The sequence below is a fragment of the Gouania willdenowi genome, chromosome 1 (genome assembly GCF_900634775.1).
Source record: "Gouania willdenowi chromosome 1, fGouWil2.1, whole genome shotgun sequence".
NCBI classification, from domain to species: domain Eukaryota; kingdom Metazoa; phylum Chordata; class Actinopteri; order Blenniiformes; family Gobiesocidae; genus Gouania; species Gouania willdenowi.
The window spans coordinates 13,640,040-13,659,497 of NC_041044.1; the positions used below are offsets into that span (position 1 = coordinate 13,640,040).

Genomic DNA, 19,458 nt, shown 5'->3' on the forward strand with positions numbered 1-19,458 from the left:
ATTTTCATGCAGTGTTTTGTGCAAATATAATGCCTATGATTTCCTTTTACCGATAGGTGGCGCTATAACTATGAATGACGGTTGGGTTAAACCATAACTCCTTTTTTGGCATACAAATGAAAGCTGCTATAATTATTTAGCATCTACTTAGCTCCACAAATTCTTAATAACTTCCATAACCGTAGCACATCCGAGTGAACAGGCTGCTAAGAGGAATAATTCAATCTACAAAGATTCAACCTTATTGACCAATCCCCTGTTGGCTCTGTCATGGTCGCCATGGTAGCCATGGTAACCATTGAGTATAGTTTGCCAAAACGGGGTGAAATGGGGAAGGATGCTACGGCCCTGGAGTCAGCTACAACCTCAGCTATATAATACAGCTACAATAGCTATGTTGGAGAAGAAGTGTGTGAGTAGGACTACATGCTTTTATTGGCTGTGATACTGTTAGTGCATTTGCTGGTCGTGGGAAACTAATAATAACTAGTGCACTCGGAGAGCGCAGACCTCCGCTAAGTACTCACTCACATCAGTCATACTGGTGGGGCCTACTGATAAAAGCATGGCTGCCATTTTGCACCGACAACCGCTCTGACTATCACCAACATTCATGCAAAATTCATACGAGCCATATTTACATGTGGGTAAAGTGACTCGGCCAAGGACACAACAACAATGACTTGGATAGAGCGGTATTCGAACCCCCAACTAACTAGAGATAGTGCCTATCGCGATGCCTTCAGTACTCTGGGTAAAACATGGATTGTACCAGATTATTTGTTTCTAAAGCTGGAAACCTTTGTCTGCAGAATACATACATTGTATAATATTATTACAATATGCATCTTCATCAAAGACCCAAGATGTGAATGAAAGCTTGGAGAGATTGAATCTTGTCAGCTTCCACCATCCAAGGACTGTCTGAGCCTGCACATTCTGCGCTCAAATTATTAGGGTGCAATCTGAAGACATTGTCTTGTAAATCAACCTATTTTGCTGGACCCAACATAAGATGGTTGGACCACTGATGATGAGGGTAATCTCACTATAGAATGGATGAGTGGATCACCAGCACCATGATGCAGTGTTACAACTTCTGTTCTGCAAGTGTGCACGGGCTTGCAAACTTCCTGATTGCACCTGCCTGGCAAACAAACTAAAATGTACTGACTGCACTAACCAGAAAACTGATGATGATGATGATGAAGAAGAGGTAGTTGACCTGGAGAAATCTGATATCGAAAAAAAAGATTATGAGTAATGAAACAGATCATTAAAGCTTGAACTGAATGTTTTGAAAAGTTTTATAAGCATGGTTGTAAACTATATTGCTAGTTGTCATAATACTATATTTCATTTTGTTGTGATACAAATTGTGTGTTTTTCAGTTATGATCTGTTCATACATATATGTGGTCAAGTACTGTAAAGTCAATCAGCACTATTTGAAGATGATCTGCTGACCATCATCCAGCAGGTCTGAGCTCCTGAGTAGTCACGCACACTCCCATTTGTGAACATTGTGCCATTGCTGTGTAAATTACGTATGCTTCTCAGTTGATTCTGGCCTGATGCTCCTGCCATCAATGTGACATGAGAGTTTGAGTCAAAACATGGAGAGAAAGACACAGGAGCTCCATGGAGTTCCATTGGAGGACTTCCATGGAGCTCAGCGCACAGCATCCACGTGTCCAGTTTTTTCTCTCCCTCACACATGCACACATTTCTTTGCATTTTCTCTTCCAGTTAATATTGACCAAATTTTTTATATAGATTATTTTCTTATACTAGAAAGGTTAAATTTAGCATTTTTTCCCATCTTCACTGTGTTTTGTGTCAACATTCAGTGCAGCTGATCTCTGTGTGTGAGTTTGCACCTGCCTGTGGGTTGTACTATTTTTGGCGCATAAAACATAGTCACCGCAAACAGTTCCAGGTTTGATGAATTGCATTGCATCCACTGCATTGGGGTGGACACTTGGGTTTGCATGTTCTCCTCGTGCAATATGGGTTTCCTCTGGGTACTCCGGTTTCCTCCCACAATCCAAAAACATGACTGTTAGGTTGATTAGAGTCTCCAAATTGCCTGTAGGAGTGAATGTGAGTGTGTTGTCTGTCTTTGTGTTGCCCTGCGATTGACTGGCGCCCTGTCCAGGGTGTACCCCCACCTGGCGCCCAGTGTGAGCTGGAGATGGGCACCACCAGACCCCCGCAACCCTGAAAAACAGGAACAAGCGGGTCTGAAAATGGATGCCTGGATGGATGGATGGATGTTCAAATATAGCATTTTACTACCAGCTTTGGTGGTTTCCAGTTAGTACGTTCTTGATTTTTCTGTGACTAAGATGCCACTCTTAAATGGCTATCACACCAAAATATGTTCTTGGCATATAGTCCCTTTCAAAATGCAGAAGGAGAAATCACTAGTAGTAATATACTATTGTGCAAACTCATTGGGCTACAGCAGGCGTATCACACTAATTTTAGTTCAGGGGCCAAATGTGAAATAGTTTGATCTTATGTAGGTCACAAATTTTAGGTGGCAAAATGAGCAAATTCAACAGTAATTTTGCACTTTGATACATTAAGTATGTAAGGTGCCCACAATATCCAAGTGACCGATATGAGTCTGATTTCCTCTTTAAATTTCATTGATTTTGTTTTCGGGAAATTTCAGGAAAATTTAGTCCTCTGAACAATTTGAGGTTTAAAATGACTGCAATCATGTGTATTGTGGACTTTGATTGAATTAGTGTAATTAAAGGGGCTGAGATATCTACAATTTAATTATTTGGCAATTTACATAATACTTCATTTTATTTTGTCCATTTTTAAATTTCTCCTGTGGGCCGAATTGGATGATCTAAAGAGCCGGATTTGGCCCCTGGGCCTTGAGTTTGATATATGTGGCGTACAGTATTTTAAAATAAGACATACTTTAAAAACCAGGATAAACACAAATAAACTGAAGCTCTTTTTCCCTTTTCTATTTGTTAGGTGGCACAGAGTGGCCTACAGTGTGGAGGGACAGTCAGTGACTCTCTACCTGGACTGTGAGAAGCTGGACACTCTGGACTTGTTCAGAGGTGACGACGCCCGCGTCAGCACAGATGGTGTTACCGTTTTTGGAACACGTCTGCTGGATGACGATGTGTTTGAGGTGAGAGGATTGGGATGTGTGGAAGTCAGGGTGTTACATGAAACTAAAGGATGTCTAGTTAAAGCAGAAAAGAGCCTTTATAGAGAAGAAGAAACAAAAACACACACACACACACACACAATAGCATCTTTATCTGTTGTATTAAGTACATTGACTTCTTTCTACTCGTCTGTTTTATCCATCTAAGTTTAATAAAGGCTCATCATCTACATCGCCCTCTAGTGGCATCAGGCCACATTACAATTCCTCAACTTGGCTAAGGTCTGATGTAGAACTTTTATATTGACCTCATTCGTTATTGTAAAAACATTTACATTTCTGTAGCCCTGAAAAATGTTTTGATTCCTCATGTGACATCTTTTGAAAGTTTTCACCAAACTGTGACCTCTATTTTCACTCAGCTGGTGCAGCTGTTTAACAGAGCAGCTCCCAGCATATGTTTGGCTCAGATTCAATGTATATACTGTATATATATATATATAGATATATATATATATATATAGATATGTGTCTTTTTGTGCTGAGGCCATTTAATATTGAACCTCAAGGGACAAAAAAAGATGATTAAACTCGTCTGAAAAGCTACTTTGATTTGACACACACACAAAAAAAGATACCTGAGACTCAGAGGGATTCAACCTGTCATTTCCTCTTTTGATCTGTTGTCCTGTAGTGATCCTGATGTTCTATGTGCATTCCTGACGCGCATGGTTTTATTTTGTTGGCTTGTTTTCTGTTTTTTATTTGATACACAGGGAGACATTCAGCAGTTGTTGATAGTCGATGATCCTCGAGCCGCAGAAACATACTGCCAGGATTACATCCCCGACTGTGACGCACCTTTACCGTACGAGAGCATTCTAACGGATGCAGAGGAGGTGAGTTACTCTAAGAGAGTGAAAGAAAGCACAGACCACACCGGGGTGCATGTTTAATGTTTTAAGGCTGTCATTTTTAACTTCAATCAGCTTTTGTAGTTTCAGGCTGAGAAGAAACTCATTAGTCATTTTAGGAACCACGTATGACAAAAACAGATGTTTAAGTTCATTAACTTTTACTGAAGTCCCTTTACTTTTACTGAAATCTTTCAGGTATCATGAATAAAAACCTGGCTAAAAATGATCTCAGATATATTTAGCTGTCATTTTGTATGTTAATCTGTTGATGACTAGGGTTTTAAAGTTGCTTGTTTCTTCCTCTTTTTCACTGTCATACATCGTAGTTGTCGTGGTCCTGTTACACTTTTCAAGTTCTCGAGTGCCGATCCCTTAAAGCCTGAAACACTGATAGATTTCTGTTTAATTGTGTTCAGTTTTTCTTTTATTTTAAACTGTAAAAACTGTCAAACAAAGATGTTTCAGTCTAAGGAAGACAAAAGGAAACATGATGACTTTTCATGTGTCCTCAGCGACTTATTTACTAATGATGTTTCAATGGCAATATTTGTTGCCACGCTACAAATGAGTAAGAAAAGTGTTAAATAAGTGTTGTTGTACAGTAAATTGAATTCTTGAGTTGGATGAAGTTCTTCTTCTTGTGTGGATGTCAGGTTGACAGAGTACCTAAAAAACACGTGGTGGAGGAGTTTGAGGAGTTTGACTACAGTGACCTTTACAGTGACCTCTCCGTCTCCACCGTGACTGCAGGCCCCAACACGACAGATTATGAGGTGAGAAACAGGAAGATTGAGGACATCAGGTGAAAGGATGATTGCCAGTGTCTCTCTTGCTCATGTCTGGTGTCCCACAGACGGTAGAGTACGACGACTACGACAATAGCACAAATTACTACCACGTGAATGAGTACGAATACGAGGAAGAGTACGACGAACGCTATGGACCTGCAGAGAGAGAACGCGAGTACTCCCTTGACACACAGGTACCACAGAGACGATACAGAAAATTCATCTGAGCCACAAATTTAATGAGGCTAATGCTACATCTGCCTCTACCTTCTATCAGAACTTACCGGAGAAAGGAGACAAAGGAGAACCAGGGAGCTATGGAGCGGTAAGGAAAACTTGACATTGTTGGTAAATCAAAGAACTGGCAGGTGAAGCAAACAAAGGTCATCAACTCCTAATAGGATATCCGAACATTCAGTTAATTAGAAAAACTGGAAAAATTAAGACAAATCAGTATTAAAAACAATCCATTGCTGAATATTTTACTTTATAAAAGGTTGCTAGTTGTGTACGTGGGTGCAAACTACTTTCTGTCTAACAGATGCCTAAAATAACATTATCATAGTGATTTTCTGTTTAGTTTACTTAAAATTACTTAACTGGAAACATTTAAAAACTGTGTATATTGTTTTTTTTAATGTCACCGTGTTAATGTCAGTAGGTGTGTGGAATTTTAAAGCTTCAAAGCTGTGGTGAAAATACAATGTATGGATTAAAGTACACAGCGTTGACTATGGCTGGAATGAAAAGTTCTTTCTCATCTAAAGAACCTGAAAGAAGTTTTTTTAATATGAAATATCTGCAGGGAACACAGATTACAGGACCATATGGGCCTCCAGGACCTGAGGTAAGTGCTTTACACTTTAATGAAGTTTAATAGGAAGCACATTTTACAAGTGGGAAAAAGCATGAAGGAGACACAACTACAATAGCAATAAAATGTAGAGAATTTATTTGATTAGATTTACAAGGTTACTTTGTCTCCTGTGTGTGTGTGTGTGTCTGTGTGTGTGTTTGTTATGCAGGGTGAGCCTGGGCCACCTGGAATCACAGGACCAGTGGGACCTCGAGGAGACCCTGGAGAACAGGTAAGGAGTCTATGTCCCAAGCAGATGACAGTTGAGTGTTTAAACCTTTTTTTCAACCTTGGGATTGGGACCCAATGTGGGGTCGCCTGAAATGTCTAGCAATTGGTTAAAAAAAACAAAAAAAAACAAACTTATATTTAAAATAATTGTGAATTATTGCTCTTTTTCAAATACACAATAAATATCAATTAACTCTATCCTATACTTAAACATTCTCAAATGTAAGTCTATTTCAAATTAAATGCTGTAAAAAATGTGTAAGGTGGTGCACTTATCCCTTTGTGCACTAATCCTGGTGTTTGCAGAACACTATAATAAACATAATAAAAAACTAAAATAAACATTACTTACTGACTTACTAATTCTAAAAAAATGTCTCTGGGGTCACTGGACATTTTTGATATCAAAATGGGGTCACGACCCGTAAGAGGTTGGACTCTGGTTCAAACCCTACTAACTGGACTGTGTCTCTCCCCTCAGGGTCCTCCAGGACGGCCTGGCATTAACGGAGCCGATGGGATACTAGGACCTCCAGGAAACATCATGCTCATACCGGTAACACAAAGGCTGTTCCTATGGAGTCAAAAAGCTGCACTGTGTTTGCAGCTTCACTTAATAAACTTTATTAACCTTTACAAAAGCAGATGTTTTATTAGTTAGGAGTTTGCTTCAGTTTGTCAAATTAGCAATTTTGTAAAAATCAGGTTTTAATCCAAGTTATAGCAAAGATAATTTCCTAGTGTTCACTTGATCCTCCTACATGTGTAAAAGCTCCGTGACTTCTTATATGAACGTCGTCTGTAATTTTTTGTTTTTTGTTTTTATCTTTGTGTAATAAAGCTGATTAGCAGTGTGCTATTGGCCACTGCATGGGACGTGGAGATTTGCTTTAGAAACGTCACTTGTTATTTGGTGTGTGCAGTTCCAGTCAGGTGGTGATCCAAAGCTGGGTGGTGTGGTTTCTGCTCAGGAGGTGCAGGCTCAAGTCATTCTGCAGCAGACAAAGGTAAATGATCATTTTTACAACTCAAACACACAAATACAAAATTCTACAGATTATGACTATTTCAACTCACATTTGCCACCTCTTGTCTTCTAGCTTGCTATGAAAGGACCTCCAGGGCCACTCGGTCTGAGGGGAAGACCTGGACCTCTGGTCAGTGCGACCACTCTCGTTTCTCACAGTGGAAAAAAGTTGAAAGTGTTTTTGATTTTGAAAAAAAATATGATTTGGATATACTACATTGTTGTTCATTAAATCATCTAAAGATGAAAAAGTTGTTTTTCAATCTTTGGTACAGTGATTATCCCTGTAAGTTTATTGTTTGTTTGTTTTTTTGTTGTTTTTGTTTTATTATTACAATTGGCTTCTGTAGAGATATATGCACTAGATCCACTGCTGAGCATTGCTGCTAATGCTGCTTTAGAACATTTCACAGTAATTTCTGGTACTTTGCAGTTTGGTAATGAACCTGTTTGAGACACATAACACCTGCACCCTGCAGGAATGCAGCCCTCCAGGAAAGAAGTTTTGACCCCTCTGATCTAAATACTATTCAAAAGGAGACATAGAGGCTTTCTACATGACTAGCTAGCATGGAGTAGTAGTAGTCGGACATATTTACTAATATTGATTATTTGTGACAGTTATAAAAAAAAATAAACTGTTAGAATTTAAATGTGTTAGAAATGCTATATTGAAAATGTGCTTTTCTCAGGGTGAGCCAGGTCCGTCGGGGCTGAAGGGGAACAGTGGTGAGATGGGTCCTTCTGTAAGTTTGACATGGCAACACCCTCTGCTTGCACTTATTTGACATACCTGCTCTGGCTCCTTTAGATCACATTTACTTTTCTTCCCCTCACTCACCTTTTCTCCATGACCTCAGGGCCCCCAAGGACTTCCAGGTATCCTAGGTCAGAATGGGCGACCCGGGAAGCGGGTGAGTGTTTCTGCTCTGTATTTTTCAGGAATAGCTTTTTCCCTGTTTTTGTGTTTTCATTTTGCAGATGAGCTTTATAAACCCTGTTCATAGTGGTGTGTGTGTGTGTATGTGTGTGCGTACTAGGGTCGAGGGGGTGCAGATGGAGGCCGTGGGGAAGTCGGAGAGCCTGGAGCAAAGGTAAGAGGTTTGGAAAGCATTTTCCTCACCTACCGGAGTGGGGAGGAGAGCCTGGAGCAAAGGTAAGAGGTTTGGAAAGCATTTTCCTCACCTACTGCTTTGAACTCCTGGAGTATTTCAATGGTTTTCTTATTTTTTCTCCTTCCATCAGGGGGACAGGGGGTTTGATGGTTTACCTGGTCTACCGGGAAACAAAGGACATAAAGTGAGTCATCTGTCTGCGTTAGTCAGCTTTGTTACATGTGTGATTTATTGTGCTTCTTTACTTGTTATCTCCCAGGGCGACAGGGGAAAACCAGGCCCTGTCGGTCCTTCAGGAGACAAAGGTGAAAAGGTGAGAGGTCGTGGCCTTTGCAGTTACTGATATTCTGTCTTTGTGTGCGTCAGTTTTCATTTGGGCCCTTCTTTCTTCACAGGGGTCTGAGGGACCATCTGGGCCGAGAGGACAGTCAGGGGATGCTGTGAGTGTTTGCAGAAACACACAAAAAGAAAAACCTGCATTTTCTTAGGAATAATTTAGATGATAAAGAATTCGGTTGACGTAGTGGTTGCCTAGAGGTTAAGGAAGCGGCATTTCCATTATCCTTGGAAATGCGCACAATCTAAATAGCGCAGTAAAAAATGGTAATGGAAATTCAAGCAGGAATTTTGAAAAAACACTCAAATATCCTAAAAAAGTTTTTTACACTTTTCTGCAAACACACATCACAGAATATGACAGACCTGGTCACATGACCACTTCTCTCCGAAAACATACCACGTTACATGTAGACAGAAGAGACCGAGACATTTCTTAGCAATATACTTTAGAATTATTAGTGCCACATTAGACAGTAAACAACAAAGGACTATGGAGTGTTATAAGGAGGTTTTGAGCATCCATCTTCCTGCAGCGAAGTATCGCGGGATGAGATTTTACGGGAGTTACGAGGCTCCTGCCCAAAACAACGTTCAATGAAAACACGTTCAAAACGCAATTACACTTTCTCGACATTTAGAAATATCGCTTTTTTTTTGCAAAAATCTTTAATGGAAACCCAGCTAATGAGATGCTCCTGGTTAGATAACGTTCAATATCTGATTCAGTGACATCTGGCAGTTGCTCCTCCTCCTCAGTTTGCGGCACTAATATCTACAGATTTCAGTATAATGGTTCAGTAGATTACACCCCACAGCACAATATGCACAATAGTAGTTTCCTTTTTTATGACCCACCCTCCCTTTCCCTTGTCCTCCTCTCCCCACAAAGGTGTAGCACTGCCTTCTCTTTTTATATCTTTCCCTCTAATCAAGTTTAGCTTAGGGAGGGCTGGTCACAACTTAGCAATACAATAAATTGTTTGTTTATTTCTTAGCAAGAACACAACTTGCATAAATTGCACAAATGAAAAAAAGGTTGCATTGTACATAGTGTTAATCTTTGATAACATATGTAAACAAGGTAAAACCAGTATGACTGGGTGTCAGTGAGACAAAGAGAAGTGGATGTAATGATTACGTGTCAAATTATTTTTATTGGCTGAAGAAGAATCTCTGTAAAGTTACTTATAAATGCTGACTTCTGGTGAAAGGCAGTGAATACCCTGGACAAGACAGCGGTTTATCGCAGGGCAAACATACAGAAACAATCGCTCTCACTCTTTTACTCTTAAGGTAAATTAAGGCATGTGTTCAGACTGTGGGAGGAAAGTAGAGTAACCTGAGAAAACCAATGCAAGGAAAGTCTACATTGAAACAAATCCAAGCTGTGTCTACTGTGGGATAAATGTGCTATCACTAAGTGCCCATTTCTATTTGATATAATATTATACAAGCTAGCAGACAGAAGCTGCTGCAAGTGGCTCGTCTAGATAAAACATTTTTGCCTAATATCCTAATTGATAAAAGCTGTTTCTTTGCTATTTATCTAGAGTGAGGTAAAAACATTGAATTGAAATGTTGCTCTGAAAAACACTACACTAATACTTGTCTCATTTTGATGTGTGATTTACGCTTTAGGGTTCCAGAGGTCTGAATGGCCCTAGAGGTCGTCCCGGACCCCCGGGCCAGCCAGTGAGTGTGACCTTCACTACTTTTCATGTTCACCATCTGCATACCCACTCTAACTTCTGCAACCTCCAGACAACAGCAAACAATGAAACATGAAAACGAGGACTGCAGTGCAGCATGTGTTTAAGTGGTGAAGCTGAGCATCTTCTCCTCAGCTATAAATAATCTCTCATCTTAAACCATCAGAAAATATTATGATATAGTTGTTCTGGTAGCTGGAGAGGTGCCAGGGCACTTCTCGAGCACTGCAGAGGTGCCCTTGAGCAAGGCACTGAACCTCAACACTGCTCCCTTCATTGTAAAGCAGCTTTGAGTACCCAGAAAAGTGCTATATAAAATTGATGTATAATAATATTCATAATAATAATAATAATATTAGCCTTTACCACTGTTGCAGCCTTTTATGCTATCTAGCAGAAATGGTTACCGTAATTATAATCTGCAAATCTGTTTCATTGCACCTTATTGTAACACAATTTAACACATGTTAATCAGATATCAGCCTTTCTTCAGTACGTATTAGGGATTCTGAATGTGTGACTATTTAATGGAAGCACTCCACTTTTTTCTTTGGTCATGTAAGATAATGTGAGAAATGGAAAATGATGTTGCAGAAGAAGCATCATCAGAAAAACGCACCATGTCAGGAAACTGTAAATTATGGATTTAACAAACTACAACCCTGAATGTTTTGAACACCAATAAACTGTTATAATGACACTTAGGTTTTGTTGATTTCTTTTTAGGGCATTCGAGGAATTGACGGGGTTCACGGTTCAAAGGGAAACACAGTGAGTATGACACAATAATTTGTCACAGAAGTAATTGAATTTCATCATCATCATTTGTTCTAATTGCATCACTGTCCTGCTACTTCAGGGACCGCCGGGAGACATTGGAGCTCCTGGACAGCAAGGCAACCCAGGGATTGTTGTAAGGGCAAAAATAAAAACAAGAAAACAAGTATTTAATGACTCTCACCCACTGAAATGTTAATGCTCTGATATCTGATGTAGGGGTTTCCAGGTCCTCAGGGATTGGTGGGGCTCCCAGGAGAGAAGGTGAGTGAGATTTACTTAGCAATTTCTCTCTTGGGCTAAAGAAGTCTTCACTCAATAACTGGTACGTGTCTTAAAGGGACCTCAAGGGAAGAAAGGGATGCAGGGCTTACCTGGAAACGATGGGCCCCCTGTAAGTACACGTGTTTGTATAATTATGCTAGAAATATTCTCTAATCCAACACTTTCACATCTAACTACAGATGATTTTGTCCCTTTATCACAACAGGGTCATCCTGGAAGAGAGGGGACCCCGGGTGAAAAGGGATTGTCAGTAAGTTTATTTTGGCCTCTGTTTTGATTGTGTTTTTATATCATTTATGAATGCTGTGTTGTGATTAGTGCATGTGTGACTTTCAGGGTCCTCTAGGAGTTCAGGGGCCTGTTGGATATCCTGGACAACGAGGAGTTAAGGTAGACATTGCAAAGTAGAGGCTCTGGTGTGGGACTACCTGTGGTGGAGTTAATTTTTTAATCCAAAAGACATACATCAATCTTAACAGAAACTAGATCTCTATACACATGGGTTTCCATAACAACAATAATTTTAATGCGTTCCGACAACTGAATTTGTGAATATTAGCACTGCTACCATAGACATTATATACGTTAAGTGCTGCTACCGATTGGAGCCGATGTGCCTAAATGGCACTTTGAAAGTGATCGAAAACCACTCAATTGTCAACATATTCTTCTATTCATGTTTGTTACAAACATCATACATGGATGACATACAAAAAACAGCTGTATTTAGCTCTTTATTTAGAAAATTTATTGTTGGGTATAAATTGTTTTTACTTATTAATTATATATTATTATCACTATTATCATCCTGTTATTATAACTATTATTATAAATAATGTTGCTGTTATGCTTATTATTTGATTATTACTATTATTGTTAATATTATTTTTATTACCATTCTATTATTATCTTTTATTTTTGTAGGTATACATAAGCTGCCTCTACCCTTTGTTAACAGCAGATCGTCTCATGCTGTGATACTGTTATTAGTTAGAGTGGCTCCCTGAGGACAGACTTTGTTGCAGACTGAAGGACACAGAGCGTCCAGGTCCTAAACTTTAATCATCCCCTGCTCTTATTTCACTCCTTAAGCACCTGTGTACTGTAATATGTGGGATGAGGTTAAGTGAGCTGATCTAATATGGATAGAACCAGGATGCAGAGCAGATGGGTTTATAAATAAACAACCTGCTCACTATAATTGCTTAAGGACAGCTTACAAAAGTAATTCAAGGGATTTGGTTTTTATTTTCCACTCAATACGAACATCCGTTTGCAGCACAAAATACTTTTTTTTCATCAGTTATGTGAAAAGGATTTTGAGTAAAACTGGCATCTTAAACATATCCAAGCATCCTCTGTGATGGCTTCATACATAATATTTGAGCAAATTTAACCATTTGGAAATTGGTTGGAAATTAAATTAAATATTTGAAACCGAGAGGCAACTCCTACCTCCATATTATCTGAATGAGAATACACAGACTAGAGGTATGTGTGTTCAATTTACTGAAATAAACCTTTTGTAATTTTGTTTAAAAAAAAAAGGGAAAAAACTTCAAAGTCATGACAGCAGTCAAAAGAACATCATGCATTTGCGCTCTATACAAGGGGCTCTCAACTGGTCTCACCCTGGGCTGGGCCCAACATTTTTCTTAAATCATTAAATTGTGACCCACTTTTTAAAACCAAATTTAGTTTTTTTAAAATAGCTGTTGAGAACACACATATATCATCTTTTTTTTTAAAACATAAATGTATGTACTTTCCTGTGCAACATGCATTTCACAGCATGCCTGTCAACATAACTTTCTTTCAAACGAAAAGACAAGTCCAGCATGAGACACACACTAGTATTTTTTTTTTTGTCAGCTGTCTGCAACCCACTTTCGGGTCCCAATCCACCAGTTGAGGATCACTGCTCTATACTACAGTGTATCAGATGTACATGTATAATTAGGCCACATTCCGGCAAAATAACAAGTAGTAAAATGGACTTTCTCATGGCCACATACACAAGCATTTTTGCTAATTTTGCTGATTTTGTATTTTCACTTTCCTTTTTCAAAGGGGCTGATGGTATTAGAGGATTAAAGGAAGCAAAGGAGAGAAGGTAAACACTATTTAGACCCCTGTCATTTTAGGACAAATTTCTGAATAAGTTCTGCATAGTCTTACTTTGTCTTCCTCTTTCTTCTTCGCAGGGTGAGGATGGTTTTTCAGGGGCTAAGGGGGACACAGGAGTAAAGGGGGACATTGGGGACAACGGTGTCCTCGGTCCCCGAGGTGAAGAGGGATCCGAGGGGCTTAAAGGTCAGATGGGTTCTCAAGGAGAGGCTGGACCTTCTGGCACTGCTGGAGAAAAGGTAACTGTTAATCAAAAAGACAGAGCACTTTAAATATTGTCAAGTCATGTCCTGTCGGTGTTTTAAGAGTTTAACTTTCTATCTTTAGGGAAAGTTGGGAGTTCCAGGACTGCCAGGCTATCCTGGGAGACAGGGGTCGAAGGTAAAACTACTAAATAAAATAATTTAAAAAAAGTTTCCACAAATGTGAAGAAAATATACAAATTAGGAGTGTCCCGATCCGATATTAATATCGGATATTGGTCCGATAACAGCCAGAAAACGAATATCGGATTTTATCTGACTGCATCTAAAATCTCCGATATGTATTATATTTATGTAATTGTAGAATACTGTAGATATTATGTTGAAGGTTAAAATGTATGTAACCAATTGGTTAATAATAAATGGTTCAGTTTTTCTCATGCCTACTGTTGCTGACTATTGTTCTCTCTTTGAGTAACATCACTTGATCAAACCTTTTCTAACATTCCACACTACAAAATAAGTAATAAAAGTATGTATGATTCGTGCTGATATCGCATCGTATCGATATCGGCATCGGGCAGTATGCAAGGCTGTAATATCGGTATCGTATTGGAAGTGAAAAAGTTGTATTGGGACATCTCTAATACAAACTCTATGTTGAACTTTCTTTTCTCCTCAGGGTTCTGATGGTTTTCCTGGGGCTCTGGGAGCTGCTGGAGAAAAGGGAAAGAAAGTAAGTACAATGTTTAAATTAAGAAGTATTTTAGCCTATTTTAAGACAACACAAGGTTGTACAGAGCATGAAATAATCATCGACCAGTTATTTGCTAGTTACTAAAAAATAGAAACTTTAGTTACCATTACTAGTTACTTAATCTAAAAAGTAACTCAGTTACTTTATGGATTGTTTAAATATAAAAGTAAGGCATTACCATGAAACGTAAGGTTTGATTTACCTAAAAAAATGTTCAAATGCTCCAACAAATGACTTTAGTTTGTAGCCATCATTTGACATGTTAGTGTGTGAACATTAATGCATACTTTTTCATTATTATCATTACGTTACATGTTTTAGATCCCTTGCCTGGACGTATATCATGGCGTCATGCTTGTTAGCTCCCCGTAATGTGGATCATCCACTGTAGTAATAAGTGGCATGTTTTCTACCACATACCGTGTCGTTGCTCTGTCAAGTTGTCCTTGGCTAACAATCCCCGAGTTAAAACCCAGCCAGGGTAGAGAGAGACTGTGTCCACTGATGTGTTCACTCTTTTGCTTCTTGTTGAAGAATGGAAACTAATCTGTGCCTCTATAGAGTAGAATTGCTGTTTCCACTAGTGGATACAACCTTTTAGCCAATACAAAACTTACATTTAACTACAATGTTCTAATTGAATTATCATTATGGGGAAGGTGTGTGTCAATGAAAACAGAAGGCCTGCCATTAGTGTATCCAATTCTTTACAGATTTTACAGATTATTACACATTTTTACTCCAGATTCAATATAAATTCAATACACTTTATGATGAAATATCAAGTATTTGAGTTTATTCATCCTCTTTGACAGATGGAGCAACTCCAGATAAATGAAAGTAGTAATGAAAGCTTTGCAGGACATCCAGTGAACTGCCAACAGCATAGCTTAGTATGGCTACATCTTAAATGGATTTTAATAATTTCACCGTGTCTGCTTTAATATCTGTGCCACCATCATTCTCAGTCAGTGTCTCATTAACATTCTCCTTTATCTGGTTTATTCCAGGGTCCTGCAGGACAAGGAGGGGGTGCAGGACAGAGGGGTGCAAATGTGAGTGATTGATTCCACAGATAATTAAGATAAATAATGTATAAGAGATAAATGTCTTGTCTAACATTGCTTTACAAAAGCTGTTGATATCTGGTCCTCTCAATAAAAGCTACTGGTCAGACTGGGTGCTCCAATTCCAGCCGCTTTGTTTAATAATGCAACTGATGACTTATCCATGTAGTAGCTTCAAATACATTTATTCTCATCTTACCTAACCTTGCTTTGTTAGTTCATGTTTTAAAGTTTAATTCTACAGTTTCCACAAAACTCTGACAGTGGAACAAATCAAAAACAGGCTATATACAGTATGTTGTTTATAAACTCTGACATTACTGTCGGCTACATTGTGTCCTCTGATTTTCAAATCCCAACACAAAGAAATCCTCCAAACTCAAGTAACATGAAGGGTGGCATCAAAAGGCATTGTATGTTTGTTTTTTTATAGGAGAAATCTCTTCATATTTTAATTAAATTAAACTTTGTTTAAATAGCACTAATTATGACAATAGTCATCTCGTAGCGCTAAAAAAAAATTAAATATTTCAGAAAAAACCCAAGAATTCCACATGAATATGCATCAAAAAACTCCCAAACATCCAAAACCATTTTATTTAAGATGTATGTTTCTTCCCCGTTGATTGTAAACGTCTAGTGCTCATGATTTTAACACTTAAAACCACCATAGAGTTCATCCACACAGTGTTTCAGTAGTTACTAAAATATTAGCTAACAAAAGAATAACTGGAACCCACTCAAATTTCACTAAAAAGTTAGTATGGATTTTTACTTTACAGTTACTGTAAATAATTGTGAAAAAAATAAATAAAAGTGAAATCGTTTATATTTGTTGAATAATGACATCTTTTCAGTGCCGTTTTATCTCGATATCTCTACACCTGCGTATTCATTTTCTTTTCTTTCCATCAACACAGTATGGTTTCAGCCGGCATTTACTGAAAACACTTTAACTCCATAGAAGCAATAGTCTGCATGCAGTGCTGTAATAATCCAGTAACACAGAGACAATGGACATTTTCAATGTCCATAAAGATTGTTAGAACAGATGTAAACATGATGTAAACATGATGAGGGCAAAAAGTAAAATACTGTGTGATGATAAAATACAGGTTTTACTTTATTCAGGCATGTTCACGAAACTGCGTTGCCAGATTGGTGAGGTTTCTGCTTTTTGGATGCCATTTGAAAACCCTTTTTCAGGCAAAAGTGTTACTGACAGGTATTAATGGTAGCTTTACAACAGCAATTTGGTAAGTTTCAAAATTTAAGGGGATTGGTTAGTTATATCTGAAAACACAAGAGTCATCAAAATCCATTTCTCCTTTGGTTTCATGAGAACAAATTACATAATGGCACCCTAATCCGGGACTGCCAGAAACTGATAAAATGTCACTAAACTAAAGCACACAAAAATAGATAATCTGTTACAATTCTACTACTTTGCTTGTGCACCTTAAATATATTTTTGCCCGATTAATGTTTTTCAAATCAAAGAGTGGGAAACTGGTGAGAACAGAACATGAACAGAGAAAAGTATTTGTAACTGAACCTTGTTGTCTGTTCCGTTGCTAATGTGATTTGTTGGACAGGGTGCACGAGGGAACAGGGGGGCACGAGGGCCTACTGGGAAATCAGGAGAAAAGGTAAGCTGGTGTTTGTTACTCGCAGGTAAGACCTAGTCACTGTTGGCCTTGACATGTGACAACATTTCTATCAATGATTCATAGGGAGCCTCTGGACTTGACGGCCCACCAGGATCTCTGGGAGAACGGGTATGGACAACACTAAAGAAAATCCAACACATTCATGAATTATTTTAACAAACAATGCTTTCTTGTTGGGACTGTTTAAGGGACCTCAAGGACCACAGGGAATGAATGGAGAGCCGGGACCAAAAGGAACAACTGTAAGTAACAGTATTTCATATTTATAATGTATTTATTCATTCATCAGTTTTATGAAAATCTGTATCTCTGGCTCTTCTATTCTTACACTTGATGTAACATAAATCTGCTCTACACATGTTTCAAGGGTCCAGCTGGGAAAGACGGACTTCCGGGTCATCCAGGACAGAGAGGAGAGCCAGTAAGTTACACTTTCTAAAGCTACCAACAAAAACTCACACCCATGCACACACACATCCACTTGTAAGTGCTTAACCTTATAGTTGTATATGTGTCAAACCTGCTCAGTAGCAGTTGTTCACCTTTCCTTTAACCATCCCAGGTGCCGATGACCAGAGAGTAACCTTTGGTCTTATAAACCCTTTCTGACCTCAAACATTTTTTTTCAAGTATGAGAAAAACACCCCCAAGGTTTTGTTTAACTATTATTGTCTGTGACTCTAGGGATTCCAAGGAAAGACTGGACCTCCAGGACCCTCAGGTGTGGTAGGACCGCAGGTAAGAAAACCTTTCCAAACAGTCACTTGGTTGTTTATTTTTTTTCAGCCTGTGTGTTCAAGGTTTCATTGACATTCTAATGAATGTTTCAGGGCAAGTCAGGGGAACCTGGTCCAACAGGGGACAGAGGTCATCCAGGTTCACCAGGTGTGCCTGGAGAGCATGGTTTACCTGGGGCTGCTGGGAAGGAAGGTGGAAAGGTAAACAAATGTGCTTTAGTCAATGTAATGGAGATTTGATTTTTTTTTAAACTCTCTTTTCTGTACACATTATGTCTATCTCTACCTGTGATTAGGGGGATCCAGGTTTGCCTGGAACAGCTGGGAAAAATGGTCCAACTGGGCTGAAAGGGTTCAGAGGGAACAGGGGAGCACCTGGAGTCATGGTACCACTCATCGTCTGAAATGCACGATGCATGTATTGGCTGCATTGCACTAAGAATCAAGTATGACCGTTTTAGGGACCACCTGGCCTGAAAGGAGGATCAGGACCTTCAGGCTCTCCAGGAGCAAATGTGAGTTAAAGTGAATCAAACTGTCATTCAAACTGTGTGCAGTGCACTGTCTGAAGTCTGGTGTTGATGGCTATTAGGAACACTATTTAAAGAGATACTCAACACAAATTAATAAGACAGATCAACTGAAGGACTATTAAATATAAACTTAACTAGTAGGAATGAGAGGTGTTTAGAAGCTTTAAGTGCAATAAGAAGCACTTTAAACATGGTTTGACACATGACAAAGTTGTTACTGAAAAAGTGCAACTGGTTTTATGGCGTTAAAGGCATCCGATCGTTCCGAGTGGAGCATAGACTTACCATTCTAAGATGTCTTTTTAGTTTAGCTGGAAGGAATGCGTGGATCAGTAGTAAGATGACTGATAGTTAAAGTTCTGTGGCCATACCAGCCTGTCATTGCCCGATCTTGTTAGATCTTGGAAGCTTAGCAGGTCTGGGCCTGGTTAGTAGTTGGATGGGAGACCACTGAGGATTTCAGGTGCCTCAGTGGGGTACAGTCTCTCCAGTGGTATCTGTCATTTTGTCCTTCACCTTCATTACCTAGTATGAATGTAGTGTGTGAGTGAGTGTTGGTGGTGGTCAGAGGGGCCGATGGCGCACTATGACAGCCTCTCTTCCGTCAGTCTGCCCCAGGGCAACTGTGGCTACAATAGTAGCTTACCACCACTAAGTGTGAAGTGAAAGAATAATGCCTTAATTCTGCCTTAATAAGATCAAACGCATTATTATTAAATGTCTTGTTTCCCAGTAAGTGCAACAACAAAATCCATCAACCGTAATGTTTTTAGTTTTTTTAGGTAAACCATGTTAATGTCCAAGGAACTGGATGACAAGTAGCCTGGAATCTTCCCTAATCTCCTTGTATTAGTCAATGTTTAATACAGGCATTTAGTCTAGAAGCGCTCACAAGGCATTTGAGTTCTGGGGGCAGGACAAACACACTCAGAGGTACCAATTAAACGAAGAGCAGATGTGATGATAATAGCATAACAAACATAGATCTTTTTCCCTAAACGGAGCTGGTAGAGGAAAATGGCGTGTAGTACGGTATAGACTTAGGGTTTTAAAGCCCCTTCTTGTTATGGCTTTAATGACATATCCAGGTCTTATAAAACAGAGCAGAGCACAGCTGCGAATGTCTTCTCCGTGGTGGGCACCATGTTTGTTTTGACATTATCATTATATTAGCGTACA

General features: G+C 39.0%; 1 protein-coding gene across 1 annotated transcript in view; it reads left to right on the forward strand.

The window, feature by feature from the left end:
• The window catches only part of LOC114462061 (collagen alpha-1(XI) chain-like), a 69,843-nt gene that overhangs the window by 27,607 nt on the left and 22,778 nt on the right, over nt 1–19,458 (forward strand). The window contains 37 exon segments of the mRNA XM_028444667.1: nt 3,000–3,162; nt 3,918–4,040; nt 4,712–4,831; nt 4,912–5,040; nt 5,124–5,171; nt 5,652–5,693; nt 5,872–5,934; nt 6,415–6,489; nt 6,857–6,940; nt 7,034–7,090; nt 7,653–7,706; nt 7,821–7,874; nt 8,001–8,054; nt 8,206–8,259; nt 8,335–8,388; nt 8,471–8,515; nt 10,053–10,106; nt 10,850–10,894; nt 10,983–11,036; nt 11,120–11,164; nt 11,241–11,294; nt 11,391–11,435; nt 11,522–11,570; nt 13,250–13,273; nt 13,276–13,298; nt 13,390–13,551; nt 13,640–13,693; nt 14,198–14,251; nt 15,283–15,327; nt 16,935–16,988; nt 17,073–17,117; nt 17,198–17,251; nt 17,377–17,430; nt 17,694–17,747; nt 17,840–17,947; nt 18,043–18,132; nt 18,208–18,261. Coding sequence (XP_028300468.1) covers nt 3,000–3,162; nt 3,918–4,040; nt 4,712–4,831; nt 4,912–5,040; nt 5,124–5,171; nt 5,652–5,693; nt 5,872–5,934; nt 6,415–6,489; nt 6,857–6,940; nt 7,034–7,090; nt 7,653–7,706; nt 7,821–7,874; nt 8,001–8,054; nt 8,206–8,259; nt 8,335–8,388; nt 8,471–8,515; nt 10,053–10,106; nt 10,850–10,894; nt 10,983–11,036; nt 11,120–11,164; nt 11,241–11,294; nt 11,391–11,435; nt 11,522–11,570; nt 13,250–13,273; nt 13,276–13,298; nt 13,390–13,551; nt 13,640–13,693; nt 14,198–14,251; nt 15,283–15,327; nt 16,935–16,988; nt 17,073–17,117; nt 17,198–17,251; nt 17,377–17,430; nt 17,694–17,747; nt 17,840–17,947; nt 18,043–18,132; nt 18,208–18,261 — 2,440 coding nt within the window.